This window comes from Sinohyriopsis cumingii, chromosome 4, assembly GCF_028554795.1.
Source record: "Sinohyriopsis cumingii isolate HCF-2022 chromosome 4, ASM2855479v2, whole genome shotgun sequence".
NCBI lineage: Eukaryota > Metazoa > Mollusca > Bivalvia > Unionida > Unionidae > Sinohyriopsis > Sinohyriopsis cumingii.
The window spans coordinates 76,102,019-76,117,801 of NC_142964.1; the positions used below are offsets into that span (position 1 = coordinate 76,102,019).

At 37.3% G+C, this 15,783-nt stretch overlaps 1 protein-coding gene across 9 annotated transcripts in view; it reads left to right on the top strand.

Annotated features, from left to right (window-relative positions):
- Positions 1-15,783, top strand: part of LOC149801482 (uncharacterized) — a 58,463-nt gene that overhangs the window by 6,583 nt on the left and 36,097 nt on the right. For 5 of the 9 annotated variants that reach the window (XR_016420658.1, XM_089955632.1, XM_089955631.1 and 2 more), the window contains exons 2-5: positions 13-195; positions 899-983; positions 4,517-4,590; positions 12,076-12,135. Coding sequence is in view for 8 of the 9 variants with exons in the window: in XM_089955629.1 (XP_089811755.1) it covers positions 13-195; positions 899-983; positions 4,517-4,590; positions 12,076-12,135 (402 nt within the window). In the remaining variant the exon portion in view is untranslated. Of the gene's footprint in view, positions 1-12; positions 196-898; positions 984-4,516; positions 4,591-12,075; positions 12,136-15,783 lie in introns of those variants that run through there. The other 4 variants (XM_089955633.1, XM_089955630.1, XM_089955635.1 and 1 more) reach the window with 2 other exon arrangements.

Below are 15,783 nucleotides of genomic sequence, written 5' to 3' on the forward strand. Positions count from 1 at the left end.
TTCTTTCCTCAGCAGGGAAACAAGATGAATAAAGAGGAAGGAAAACCAGAAGAGAGTCACGAGCAAGCGGAAACAAAAGAGAGTAGAGGGCTAGGTGAGACAGAAGAGAGATGTGTTACAGCCATCGTTATTGGGGCAGGTCAGAGAGGTCATGGATACTCTTCCTTTGGCATGTATTATCCCAATAAGTTCAAGGTCTGTATTTCAAACAAAGTTCCAAGTCAACATTTTCCTAGATTTTATTACCCAGAACAGTATACATTTTGTATGCTATGGACAACCTTGTTTTTCTAGCAAAGACTAAAATGTATCCTTGCCTAATGTTTCTCTTCAGTTACTTCCATTTTAAAAAAATTGGCATTCCAGGGGTGTATTTTTTTATATACAAATATTCTGGTATGTTTTCCAGCAGCATGACCAGTATTTGTAGCTCCACTACCCTCATTTTAATATATTAATCTGGGAAAAAAAACCTGAAAACTTTATTGTTAGGTGTGGAGTCTTACTTAAATATATATGGTTATATTGATGTGCAGGATATATGAGCCATTACGATTGTTAGACCATATAAGACTTACAGTTCACAATATAATAAAGACATTATTATGGTCAAGGATGGTGTAATGTGTAATCCATTAATGTTGATGTTATACTGCTCATTTCTTTGACTGGATTTATTTAGTTAACATTTTATAGAAATGGTAATAGCTGGGAAAGTTAAGTGGTAAATATTGAACTTGATGCTGTACAGAAAATGTTAAATAGTTTATATTGGACTTGATGCCACAGTATTAAATGACTTTACTGAATTGAGGCAGATGTTGCACACAGCTATTTTCCTAGTATTCTCCTCACAGATGATGTGTCAGATTTAAAGAATGATTAATCTTGTTGGCAGGTTGTTGGTGTGTGTGATCCAAGGGAGTATCACCGTTACATAGAGGTTCAGAGACACAACATTCCCAATGACATGGTGTTCACAGGTAAGGATGGGCAGTTCCCTGTTTGTATGTTGTATGAGTTACCTCCCTTATAATTTGGTATGCCCTTCCATTTGTAGGTATTTTATGATAGGGTATCTAGCAGAAGAAGCATCTTGTCTCATCTTGCCTTTTTCTAAGAGAAATGAGAGATCAAACATGATGTCATCCATTGGTGGTGGGTTTCTTTTGCAGTCTCATAGCTCATCTTTGCTCCCCAAGGTTCTGATATGTTAACCCTTTGTACACCTTGGTGAATTGAGCAGATATTTTAGTGCTTTGTCTTAGCAACATCTATTGGATTTCATGAGTTACCTCCTTTTGCATGTAATGCAAACTAACCTATGGCTTGTAACAGTGGCCGAAAATGGTACTTTGTAATTTTAACATCAAAAGTATGAGTATGACTACATACCATAGATAAGCTATTGTATGTGTATTTGAGCAAAAGGTATTTGTACAAACACAGACCAGCAGTGGAAAATTGCTTATTTATGAGTCCATTGGAGTTGTGTGCTCCCTTTGTTTTGATCATGTAGGAGCTGTGTTCAAATCTTAACAACTTAATTTTGATCGGATGCGGGGGCTTGGTGCCACATCCAATGTGATTCACAGACCCAAAGTACACACATATCAGCTTATATTATATTGTATTTATTTTCAAACTACAAACTAAAGATTATAAAAAAAGTTATGTTTTACTATGTATTTTTTAACAAAAACTTATAGTGAGGAGGAAATTCCTTGGTAGTAAAAGAAGCAGTCTCTATAATATCAAACAAAATAATTCATACCAAGTTTATCTGGTTATAGACTGCTCTATGGTGGCCTAAGTGGTTAGAGCATCTGCCTTAAATGCGGGAGGTAACGGGTTCAAACCCTGGCAGAGTCATATCAGAGATTTATAAAAATGGTACTAGCAGCTGCCTTGCTTGGTTCTCAGCATTAAGAGGTTGGTGTTAGGACTTGTTGGCCTGGCATCAGGATAATGTGACTGGATGGGACAAAATGCTCTATATCTGTGGCATGATGCCTCAGTGCTCGACATCACTATAAGCTGCCACACTGCAGACTATGTTAAAAATGCAAACCACACACACTAACATCAAATTACAGATCAAAGATCATCCTGGAATCTGAGTGGGGAAAATTTCATAGCTGTAGGCTGGATCTGCCGTTGTTTATTGTGGAGACAGATCAGTGTTTGCACTGTAGCTATGGAATTATAAATTGAACAAACTATATGGCCTTGATTCTATGAATGTAGTGCCAGATATGGAACTGTGTTATTTATGAATGGATCTCATGCATACTTGCAATAACACAATGTGTCATTTGAAAAACACAATATTTTAATCCCAAAATTTTCCAACATGGTCATGATTTGAAATTTTTTCCGTAATCTAAGCAACAATAACGAAAAAATATATCCCCCAGACAGATAAGGCCTTCCATTACCACCATGATATATACATTTGATTGTTAACCTTTGTAGACAATTCTTCTTAGCATTCATGTAAAACTATCTTCAGAGAAGTTTATTCGGTTCATTATTATTGAGGCAATTAAACAACCACCATTTCACAGATAACTTAATTGGCTGACAATAGCTTATATAATTGGCTGAAAATAGCTAGCCTGATGTTAAGTTCTTTGAGTACAGTTGTGGGAGAGCTCATTAGGCTAATTTGCATAAGTAAAGTTGATACATAATTGCCTTGAATGAATTGTATAAGACATCTTTATCAAAGATTATTGGCCAGTTTGTAATCAGCAGCATTTCTTTGAAGCAATATCTTGTTGCATTCATGAAATGCAGAACTTCTTTTTTTTTAGGAAGTTGGAATAGTGTACAGGTGAGGTTCATTTTTGAAGACAAAATGTTGAAATGCAGTTGTGATTTTAGGGAAGGATGAGCCATCTGTGAGGTGAGCAATTCCCAGCAATACTAAAGTTCATCATTAATGGAGGTTGAATTTGAGAAGACAGTGGCAAGGGGAAGGATTTTATTCTTTGCACATTCTGTGAACACCATCAACATTAGTCATTCAATATTCTATGACATACATCAACATAGCAGCACCACCATGTATCAGGACAATGCATAATTGCAGAGGTGAATTGCAATAGCGATAATGTTTAAACAGTCATCAACAGACCATATCATCATATTTAAACAGTCATCAACATGCCATGTCATCATGTTTAAACAATCATTAACAGACCATGTAATTATGTTTAAATAATCATCAACAGACCATGTCATCATGTTTAAACAATCATCAACAGACTATATCATCATATTTAAACAATCATCAACATACCATGTCATCATGTTTAAACAATCATCAACAGTCGACAGATGATGTCACAAGAAATGAAGTACATTTCTGCAATTTCGTTCTGGAGCCCAATTTGTTGTTTGCAATAACTGGTAATGTTTAAGATCTTCATGCTTGATTCTCCCTCACAGCAATGCAGAAAGATGATATTCTATGCTGAGAAAAATTAAACAGTATCTTCAGAGAAGTCTGAACAACAATTTTGGAATGAGTGCAGACACAAATGACACTTGCTTTACCTTCAAACCATGATTGAGCTATCGAGGGCAGCAAAGACTGCATCTAATTAAGACTGTTTCTTCTCTTTAGTAGACAGAAACATGGTGTATCTTTTTGTTTAATGTCTGTGTAATTATGAATGTGGGCATGTGCATTGTACATTGCTAAGTTCATTAAGCATTTTCTGTATGGCAAGTGTATTAAATACTTCAAAGAAAAAAAATACATTGTTGTTTCTAAATTCACATTTGAATTTTCAGTCATTTTCTTCAATCTTATATGAGGGGGCCCCGAGTGGCCGAGTGGTCTAAAGTGCTGTCCGTTACGGATCACTGCCATCTCACCTCTGTCTGCGTAGGTTCTAGTCTCGGATTCAGCCAATGTGGGTATGTGAGAAAGCTTGCCAGTAGGTTCTCATGGGTCGGTGGTTCTTTCCGGGGTTTTCCCGGGTTCTTCCTCCACCATTAATACTGGCCGCCATGTATAGCCTATCGTGTGCTGAAAAATGGCGTTAAACCCTACAACAACAACAACAACAATCTTATATGAGTAGATAATTTATTTTCAATTTTTAAGTGTTGCTTTGCAGGAGTCACTTACACTGGGTGCTCTTGGGACCTCAAAATGTGCTTTTTGAGACTTACCCACCACCCAACCTGGCCAGAAAAAAACAAACCAAACAGTGTATGGGAGGTTGGTAGATATGCACTTACATCAATTAAATCTACCTAGTAATCACATGTTTGTCTGTTGTCTTTCTTTCTTTATAAATATATGCTTTTCTGGTGTTGTGTGTATTAGGTAGGGGGAATCAGATGGTGTTGTGTTTATATTTTCATTGGGTGGGACGGGGAACTGGTATCATGTTGCAAGGATTTTATTTAAAGATTGTGAAGAGAAATGATAAGTTACCATGGGATGTTTAAAGCATGATCTTTTTTATATTTTTATGAACCGAACATTTGTTACCTTCAGACTGGAAAGAAGTCGCTAACAGAGGAAAGCTTGCTGATTGTGTCATCATATGTACCCCAGATAAACTTCATAAGGTAAAAATTAACTTTAGTGTACAGGTCATTTAATGTACAGGTCATATAGTATACAAGTCATTTTCTGTACAGGTCATATAGTATAAAGGTCATATAGTGTACAGGTCATAAATTATACAGGACATATAGTGTATGGAACAGTTTGCATAGAGGTCATATAGTGCACGTCATTTTGTGTACAGGTCATATAATGTACAGAGCAGATGGTGTACAAGTCAGAGTATTCAGGTCATATAGTGCACAGGTCATATAGTGTACAGATCATATAGTGTACAGATCATATAGTGTACAGATCATATAGTGTGCAGATCATATAGTGTACAGATCATACAGTAATGGGTTAGCAAGTGTAGCAAATACTCGCAATCTCTCTCTAGTCCTGCAGGTTTTCATGGATTAGAGTGAAACTTGGTAAATATAATGGTCATTAGTTTATTGAACAACAACAAACTCTGTTGCAGACTTTTATCCCTTTATGAATGGCAGGTATTAGATATTTTTTGTATGTATACATTGTTTCATAAGTTTGTATTTGTTTTTGCTAGGAAATAAATATTCAGATTTGAACAGAATATAGGAGAAAATGTTAGTGGTTTTAAATGTATGTCACATAGTGACCTTGAAACAGATATGTGCATATTGAAACTGGGTTGTGCTGTATTTCATTACATTAACCTATGATCAATTTGTATACCTCTGGGGGTAAATTGTATTCTTGATGGATTGTCATAAAACATGGGAAATATTATTGTAATCGCCTGAAGATGAATGCAAAAACTCTTGGTAATTATCACGGTTATTACATGGTGATTCACAAAGTACAAGTCACTTTGCTCCTGGAATTTGTGTTTGAGTAATTGACAGTTTTGTCTTGTAGCTTAATGTATTGTATTACACAATCTTATTAGCACAATTAGTCCCACAGGTTTTGATCAATTAGCATGAAACTTAGTAAATGCAAGTATGGTCAAGTAAGTTTGTTCCTGCAGTTCTGTTTTGAGTTATTGCCCGTTTTGTCTTGTAGCTCAATGCAGTGTATTAATGTTGTTATGACTACCAGTTCTGCAGTTTTTGATAGATTAACATGAAATTTAGTAAATATTAAGATCATGATAGAAATGTGCAGATATGGACAATTGACTTTCCTCCTGCAGTTCTCTTGGAGTTATTGCCATTTTTGTCTTGTAGCTTAATGTGTTCCACAGATTTTTTTATGCTTATTAGCACAACTGGTTCCATATCTTGTCTTGATTCTCTTTTTATAATAAAGTTGTGTTCCCATGCTTTTGTAAGAGTTCTTGCCCTTTTTGACTTTAGCTGAATGCAGTGTATGACAGAACATTGTGAATGTCACTACTTTTGTAGTTTTTAGTGGATTACTGTTAAAACTAGTTCATATTATGATCATCATCATAAAATATGCATATTAACAAATCATTGTGATCCCATTGTTTTTATAACAGTTATGTGTTGTTGTATTTTACTATAGATTTATCTCCATCATTGGATAGGGATGGAATGCAGGATCTATGGCAGTATATTTAACTGAGTAATTTGCTCACCATTCATTTAGTTTGCATGAAATTCAAACAAATCATTATTGATGTGTTAATGATGAAGAAATATGCTTCCTTGTGCACATTTATGATAGCATTGTTATGGATTCACTGTTATAGTTGCAGCATATCAGTTTTCTGTACACATGTACTTTATGTTATTTAGTAACCAATTTTCTTATGCATGTATGTACCAAAGCATGGTTCTTTGCTGAAACTTAAATATTTAATATTTAATTACTGATTTTTCATTGTTTCTCATTTATTTGGATCAACATAAGTTGGTAAGTGCATCATTGAAGCCTGAACTTTTACTACCACCTCAGTCAAATGTTATGTTGCATAACATGATGGCACTCTGTGGACTTTTACCATTGTGTTATGTTGCATAACATGATGGCACTCTGTGGACTTTTACCATTGTGTTATGTTGTATAACATGATGGCACTCTGTGGATTACAATTAGGATTTTTTTAACATAGCTTTAACAATTTTTCAGTCATATTGCTACGATGTCTGCAGTGTGGCAGTTTATAGTAATGTCTAGCACTGGGGCATCATGCCGCAGACATGTAGCATGATGTCCCACCCAGTCACATTATCCTGACACCAGGCCGACCAGTCCTAACACTAACCTCTTAATGCTGAGCACATAGCAAGGCGGCTGTTAGTACCATTTTTGTAAGTCTTTGGTATGACTCGGCTGGGGTTCAAACCCATGACCTCTCGTTTCCAAGGCGGATACTCTTTCCACTAGGCCACTGGAGTGGTTGGCACTCTGTGGACTTTTACCATTGTGTTATGTTGCATAACATGATGGCACTCTATGGACTTTTACCATTGTGTTATGTTGCATAACATGAGGCACTCTGTGGATTAGGATTAGGATTTTTTTAATGTAGCTTTAACAGTTTTTCAGTCATATGGCTACGATGTCAGCAGTGTGGCAGTTTATAATGATGTCTAGCACTGAGGCATCATGCCGCAGACATGTAGAATGATGTCCCACCCAGTCACATTACACATTATCCTAACACCAGGCCTACCAGTCCTAACACTCACCTTAATGCTGAGCACATAGCGAGGCATCTGTAATTACCAGTTTTGTAAGTCTTTGGTATGACTCGGCCAGGGTTTGAACCCACAACCTCCCACTTCCAAGATGGATGCTCTTACCACTAGGCCACCGGACCAGTCAGCACTCTGTGGACTTTTACCTTTGTGCTATGTTGCATAACATGATGGCACTCTGTGGACTTTTACCATTGTGCTATGTTGCATTACATGATGGCACTCTGTGGACTTTTACCGTTGTGTTATGTTGCATTACATGATGGCATTCTGTGGACTTTTACCATTGTGTTATGTTGCATTACATGATGGCATTGTGGACTTTTACTGTTATGTTATGTTGCATTACATGATGGTACTCTGTGGACTTTTACCATTATGTTATGTTGCATTACATGATGACACTCTGTGGACTTTTACCATTGTGTTATGTTGCATAACATGATGGCATTCTGTGAACTTTTGCCATTGTGTTATGTTGCATAACATGATGGCACTCTGTGGACTTTTACCATTGTGTTATGTTGCATAACATGATGGTACTCTGTGGATTAGGATTTTATTAATGTAGCTTTAACCATTTTTCAGTCATATCGCTACAATGTTGGCAGTGTGTCAGTTTATAGTGATGTCTAGCACTCAGGCATCATGCCACAGACACGTAGCATGATGTCCCACCCAGTCACATTATTCTGACACCAGGCTGACCAGTCCTCTTAATGCTGAGCATCAGCCGAGGCAGCTGTTAGTACCATTTTTGTAAGTCTTTGGTTTGACTTGGCCGGGGATCAAACCCATGACCTCCCACATCGAGGCAGACACTCTAACGACTAGGCCACTGGAGCGGTCATTTACAGGACTTTACAATATCCCACTTCTGATTCAAATTTGTTATCATTTGCTATTTGACCAGGATAATAAAGTCAAAGGTCATGTGAAATAATGATTTTTGTATTTCTAGCTATGTGTAAATTTTTTATGGATCTTCTTGTGTCACTATTTTGTCACCTATTAGCATACTCACATCAAAACAAATCAGTAATTGTTTATCAGTTTGTAGTTTTCAGTTCTAGCATGCATTTCAAGCCTAAAAAATAAAGAATGTGGACACAATGCACATGATACATTTATCAACTTAACTCTTCTTTTCATCATCATATAAAAAGGTATGATGTCAGTTATTGTTGATGTATTAACAGCTCTCAATAATTTCTTCAGGTAATTCCTGCAATAGCCATATTTAGAAGGCTAGAAGAAATAATAATAATAATAATAATAATAATAATAATAATAATGTGGACTTAGTAAAGTGCCTAATATTTTTAAGCTCTAGCATATTAGATAACACATAAAAATATAAACATCAACAAGCAGCTTACAAAAATAAACACTATACATTTACAAAACAAAAGCATGCTTACAATGATTAAGGAAGTAAATATTATTAAGTCTTCAAGTCTGTTCTTGTAGTCAAAATAGGTGAGTTTTAAGAGTACTTATGAATGAGAACACAGTGTCCTTGTGTCTAAGATCTATGGGCAGTTCATTTCACATAGCTGGGCCCTGGTACACAAAAGAACATTGTCCATATCAGTTTATTTTAGCAGGGGGAAACAATGAGAATACAAGTGTCGGAAGGGTGGCCCCAAATGGCAGAGTGGTCTAAAGTGCTCACCGTTACAGATCACTGCCATCTCACCTCTGCCTGTGTGGGTTCGAGTCTCAGGCTTGACCAGTGTGGGTATGTGTGAAAGCTTACCAGTAGCTTCTCGTGGGTCAGTGGTTCTTTCCTGGGTTTTCCCAGTATCTTCCTCCACCATTTATTCTGGCCACCATGTACAGCCTATCTTGTGCTGAAAAATGGCATTAAACCCTATAACAACAACAAGTGTTGGAAGAGGAGTGCAAGTTTCAAGATGTGGAGTACACATGGGTGAGGTCAGATATGTATATTGGACAGGAGCTAGTAAATGAAATGTAGCATACTGAACACATTTTGTTTTTGATTCTGGATTGAATGGGTAGCCAGTGAAGGCTACAGAGCACAGGGGAGGTGTGCTCTTTTTTTTTTTTGTATCCTAAGGATGTTGCATTACATGATGACACTCTATGGACTTTTACCATTGTGTTTTGTTGCATTGCATGATGGCACACTGTGGACTTTTACCATTGTGTTATGTTGCATTACATGATTTCACTGTGGACGTTTTCCATTGTGTTATTGTTGCATTGCATGATGGCATTCTGTGGACTTTTACCATTGTGTTATGTTGCATTACATGATGGCATTGTGGACTTTTATTGTTATGTTGCATTACATGATGGCACTCTGTGGACTTTTACCATTATGTTATGTTGCATTACGTGATGACACTCTGTGGACTTTTACCATTGTGTTATGTTACATAACATGATGGCATTCTGTGGACTTTTGCCATTGTGTTATGTTGCATAACATGATGGCACTCTGTGGATTAGGATTTTATTAATGTAGCTTTAACAACTTTTCAGTCATATCGCTACAATGTTGGCAGTGTGTCAGTTTATAGTGATGTCTAGCACTCAGGCATCATGCCACAGACATGTAGCATGATGTCCCACCCAGTCACATTATTCTGACACCAGGCTGACCAGTCCTCTTAATGCTGAGCATCAGCCGAGGCAGCTGTTAGTACCATTTTTGTAAGTCTTTGGTTTGACTTGGCCGGGGATCAAACCCATGACCTCCCACATCGAGGCAGACACTCTAACGACTAGGCCACTGGAGCGGTCATTTACAGGACTTTCCAATATCCCACTTCTGATTCAAATTTGTTATCATTTGCTATTTGACCAGGATAATAAAGTCAAAGGTCATGTGAAATAATGATTTTTGTATTTCTAGCTATGTGTAAATTTTTTATGGATCTTCTTGTGTCACTATTTTGTCACCTATTAGCATACTCACATCAAAACAAATCAGTAATTGTTTATCAGTTTGTAGTTTTCAGTTCTAGCATGCATTTCAAGCCTAAAAAATAAAGAATGTGGACACAATGCACATGATACATTTATCAACTTAACTCTTCTTTTCATCATCATATACAAAGGTATGATGTCAGTTATTGTTGATATATTAACAGCTCTCAATAATTTCTTCATGTAATTCCTGCAATAGCCATATTTAGAAGGCTAGAAGAAATAATAATAATAATAATAATAATAATGTGGACTTAGTAAAGTGCCTAATATTTTTAAGCTCTAGCATATTAGATAACACATAAAAATATAAACATCAACAAGCAGCTTACAAAAATAAACACTATAAATTTACAAAACAAAAGCATGCTTACAATGATTAAGGAAGTAAATATTATTAAGTCTTCAAGTCTGTTCTTGTAGTCAAAATAGGTGAGTTTTAAGAGTACTTATGAATGAGAACACAGTGTCCTTGTGTCTAAGATTTATGGGTAATTCATTTCACATAGCTGGGCCCTGGTACGCAAAAGAACATTGTCCATATCAATTTATTTTAGCAGGGGGAAACAATGAGAATACAAGTGTCGGAAGGGTGGCCCCAAATGGCAGAGTGGTCTAAAGTGCTCACTGTTACAGATCACTGCCATCTCACCTCTGCCTGTGTGGGTTCGAGTCTCAGGCTTGACCAGTGTGGGTATGTGTGAAAGCTTACCAGTAGCTTCTCGTGGGTCAGTGGTTCTTTCCAGGGTTTTCCCGGTATCTTCCTCCACCATTTATTCTGGCCACCATGTACAGCCTATCTTGTGCTGAAAAATGGCATTAAACCCTATAACAACAACAAGTGTTGGAAGAGGAGTGCAAGTTTCAAGATGTGGAGTACCATTGTGTTATGTTGCATTACATGATTTCACTGTGGACGTTTTCCATTGTGTTATTGTTGCATTGCATGATGGCACTCTGTGGACTTTTTCCATTGTGTTATTGTTACATTACATGATTTCACTCAGCATTTTTACCATTGTGTTATGTTGCATTACATGATTTCACTCTGTGGACTTTTTCCATTGTGTTATGTTGCATTACATTTTTTCACTCTGTGGACTTTTACCATTGTGTTATTGCTGCATAACATGATGGTGCTCTGGACTTTTACCATTTTTGATATGTTGCATTACATGAATTTGCTCTGTGGACTTTAACACTTTGTTATGTTGCATAACATGATGGCATTATGGACTTTTACCATCATGTTATTTTGCCATTGTGTTATTGCTGCATAACATGATGGCACTCTATGTACTTTCAACACTGTGTTTTTTTCATAACATCATGGCACTATGTGAACTTTTACCATTGTGTTATTGTTGCTTAACATCATGGGACTTTGTGGACTTTTACCACTGTGTTATTGTTGAGTTTCTTCTAAGTTTAGCAAGTATAAAATATTACCTGGAATTAGTTTGCTTACTGAATTTGCTAAATGGTATGTTACTGAAAATGTGAATTACATATATAATTTACATGTCCGTGTGATTTATATGTGATTTAAATGTGTGATTTACTTGTGTAATTTACATGTGTGATTTAGATGTGATTTTCATGTCGTTTACTTGTGTGATTTATATGTGATTTGCATTTGTGATTTATGTGTGATTAACATGTGATTTACATGTTTGATTTAAATGTGTGATTTGGATATGTGATTTACTTGTATAATTTATGTGTGACTTACATGTGTGATTCAAATGTGTGATTTACATGTGTGATTTACATGTGCAAATTGCAAGAAAGATGAAAATAAGAAACAGCAAAATTCAGAAACTGTTATCAGATCAAATGTGCATTTCTGATAATCGGATGGTCGTGTTTTTATGTCTTTGTTTTTAACTATATTTTCAGGACCCAGCCATCGCTTTTGCCAAACAAGGTTATCACATTCTCTTGGAAAAACCAATGGCCGTAAGTTATTAATACCTTTTATATTCCATCTTTTAGAACATCTACACCACCAATCCAACATTACCAAAATCAAATGCAAAAGTAATAATCACTTTGTTCCCATCAGCATGTCATTAGACAACTGCATCTTGTGATGTTCCAGCTCTCTTGTGGTGTTCCAGCTGCCTTGTGATGTTCCAGCTCTCATGTGATGTTCCAGCTCTCTTGTGGTGTTCCAGCTCTCTTGTGATGTTCCAGCTCTCTTGTGGTGTTCCAGCTCTCTTGTGATGTTCCAGCTGCCTTGTGATGTTCGATCTTGTGATGTTCCAGCTCTCATATGATGTTCCAGCTCTCTTGTGGTGTTCCAGCTCTCTTGTGATGTTCCAGCTGTCTTGTGGTGTTCCAGCTCTCTTGCAATGTTCCAGCTGCCTTGTGATGTTCGATCTTGTGATGTTCCAGCTCACATGTGATGTTCCAGCTCTCATGATGATGTTCCATCTTGTGATGTTTCAGCTCTAGCTCTCTTGTGATGTTCCAGCTGCCTTGTGATATTCCAGCTCTCATGTGATGTTCCAGCTGCCTTGTGATGTTCCAGCTCTCTTGAGATATTCCAGCTCTCATGTGATGTTCCAGCTTGTGATGTTCCAGCTCTTTTGTGATGTTCCAGCTGCCTTGTGATGTTCCATCTTCTGATGTTCCAGCTCTCATGTTATGTTCCAGCTTGTGATGTTCCAGCTCTTTTGTGATGTTCCAGCTGCCTTGTGATGTTCCAGCTTAGATATAAACAACTCAAACTATATTTTAAGGATTTAGTCTTTGATGCCTGATCCATATAGCTCAGGTGCAGAGCATCAGAGGGTCATGGGTTTGATGTCTGCCAAAGCCATCCTTGGTTGGTTGCTTCATTGTATCGTTGGAAAAGACACAATGCTCCCAATTATTCAGCTTGATGTTTCCAGTATTGTGTTGAAAATCCCCCCAGCCTTGTTGGGGAGGATTAAAATTAGTTTGCACTGTATAACCAGGATTGTGGTGATGTACTGTTAAACTGTGTACATACATATTTACATTAGAATGTGGTTAGGTCTGTTTATAAATTCTAGAATTTCATGTAACAAATTTCACCACATACTTCTCTTTTTTATTGCTGGATTGCAAAGAATGTCAGGCCTAATGACCCTTGATATCGGTTTGTTGTCAGTCTATCTATTCCGCATCAGTGAGCACAGTTTCTCAGATACTTCTGCCTGCAAAGTCATGTATAATAAGAAGTACTGCCCATTTCAGACAAAATTGGTCACTGTAATCCAGATATTTGTGCTTAGCTTGGTGTTTAACATAGTTCCACTGATCCTGTTCCATGCAGTGTAATGTAACTTGACATGCAGATGTGTCTTGAACAGCGCTATAATCTTTTGATAAATTTAGGTCACTGTGGCTCTTATAGTTTTGCAGTTAGCCCATTATTCCTGCCCAGCAAAGTTGGCAGAAGAAATAGAGAAATAGGTTCCATCCATCCTGTCTGTTAGTCGATCCCACTTTTACAGTTTGATATATGTAAATGAAACTTGACACACCTGTCAGAATAGTTGCATAGTTTGCAAGAAATTTTCTTTCATATGCAAGTATTTAACTCTGCTGGTTAAAATTCTGAAGAACATTATGTGATAACCTGATGTTCTTTAGCTGTCCATCATCCTTCTGGCCTTCAGCACCAGTTTGTTAAAGCTACTACTCCTATACTATTGGGTGGAAAGTCGTACAACTTAGTACACAGTTTCATCATGTGGTCTAGTTGTTCCCAATGAAAGCAGTATCCATCAGGTATGCAGTATGGCGCACCATTTTGGAAATCTTCTGCTTCTTGACCTGGTTGGATGGTCATCTTGATGTGTTGTCATTACAAAAATGTCTTCTTATGAGATGCAGATTGTCCTTGCACATCATGGGGTGGTGATGGTCAGTGATTTATCTGTTTGTACAAGAAAGAATCACAAACTGTCTACCTTATTCTCTCTTGACCAATTCACTATTGTAAAGGGGCCAGACTCTTAATTCTTGTTTGCCCCTTCACTTGTTAGCCTTTAATCAAATTTAAACACAATGGGTATTCATGGGTATTTTCCTGACAGGTTGGAACCACAGTCTGCCCACCTTAATCTGTCCAATCCCTGACCCCAAGGCCTGGGGCCTGGAAGCTCTCAGTTAGTTGGGATGTGTTTTGGGGGACACACCTTTTCTCCAGCTGTACTGACACAGAAAATAATCCAGAAGTGGACAGATCTTCAAAGGGGCTGTGGGTGAACTGACTGCTTAATTTAGTTATAAAGAGCCAGCCTCACAAATACTGATGACCCAACCTGTTCAAGCAGCCCCAGGTTTTCCATCCCTACACAGATAGTCCCTTCCTACATGCTTATTTTTTGACAGGAATGATTTGTGCAGAAAGGATTCAGCTCATCAGTTATGGAATAATAGAGTGAGCTAGAAGGCCCTTCACTTTGAAGGCATAGGACAGAAACTGTCATGTTTTCATGGACTCTTACAAGGACAACAGTTATGGAATAATAGAGTGAGCTAGAAGGCCCTCCACTTTGAAGGCATAGGACAGAAACTGTCATGTTTTCGTGGACTCTTACAAGGACAACAGTTATGGAATAATAGAGTGAGCTAGAAGGCCCTCCACTTTGAAGGCATAGGACAGAAACTGTCATGTTTTCATGGACTCTTACAAGGACAACAGTTATGGAATAATAGAGTGAGCTAGAAGGCCCTTCACTTTGAAGGCATAGGACAGAAACTGTCATGTTTTCATGGACTCTTACAAGGACAACAGTTATGGAATAATAGAGTGAGCTAGAAGGCCCTCCACTTTGAAGGCATAGGACAGAAACTGTCATGTTTTCATGGACTCTTACAAGGACAACAGTTATGGAATAATAGAGTGAGCTAGAAGGCCCTCCACTTTGAAGGCATAGGACAGAAACTGCCATGTTTTCATGGACTCTTACAAGGACAATGGCATCAATCCCTTTTCAAACCCAATTTCACAACTTGTTAACATTTTTATCTGGCTAACCAAGAAAAAGTTACTGCTCTGTGCTTCTGAGAGAGACATCTTAGGAGGTGGGATATAGGCCACAATAAGGATCTGCCAGATTTGCTGATTTGATTTTGCCAGGAAAACAAGTTGTACATTTGTGACAATGATTACGCTCTTGTTTCTGAAACACAACTAAAAAGTCTTTTAAGATGTGATTGTGAAACTTGGCAAATATGTGACCATTAGAGCAGAGGGTACCTATGTAAGAAAACAATTTTCATCATCATTATTTTTTTATACTGCCATGGCAACAAGTTGTAAATTTATATATTGGTTGGGGAGACTGATGCTGAAACTCAAAAACATTTAAAGAGTGAGCTTCATGCATTATATATAGAAAAAGTTTTTTACAACTCATCTTGAATTATGAGTCTATATCTTTATTTTTTCAACTTGCTTAGTGTGCAAAAAACCCAGCTTTCTTCAGTAGCTCCAATCTATATCCCTAGTCTCAGTCATGTTTGTCCTGGGGATGATCCAGTTAGATTTCTCCACCCAGATATGGCTGTATGGTTCTATTTAGCCACCTTATAGAAATGGAAGGGCTGGCAGCATCACTTCATATG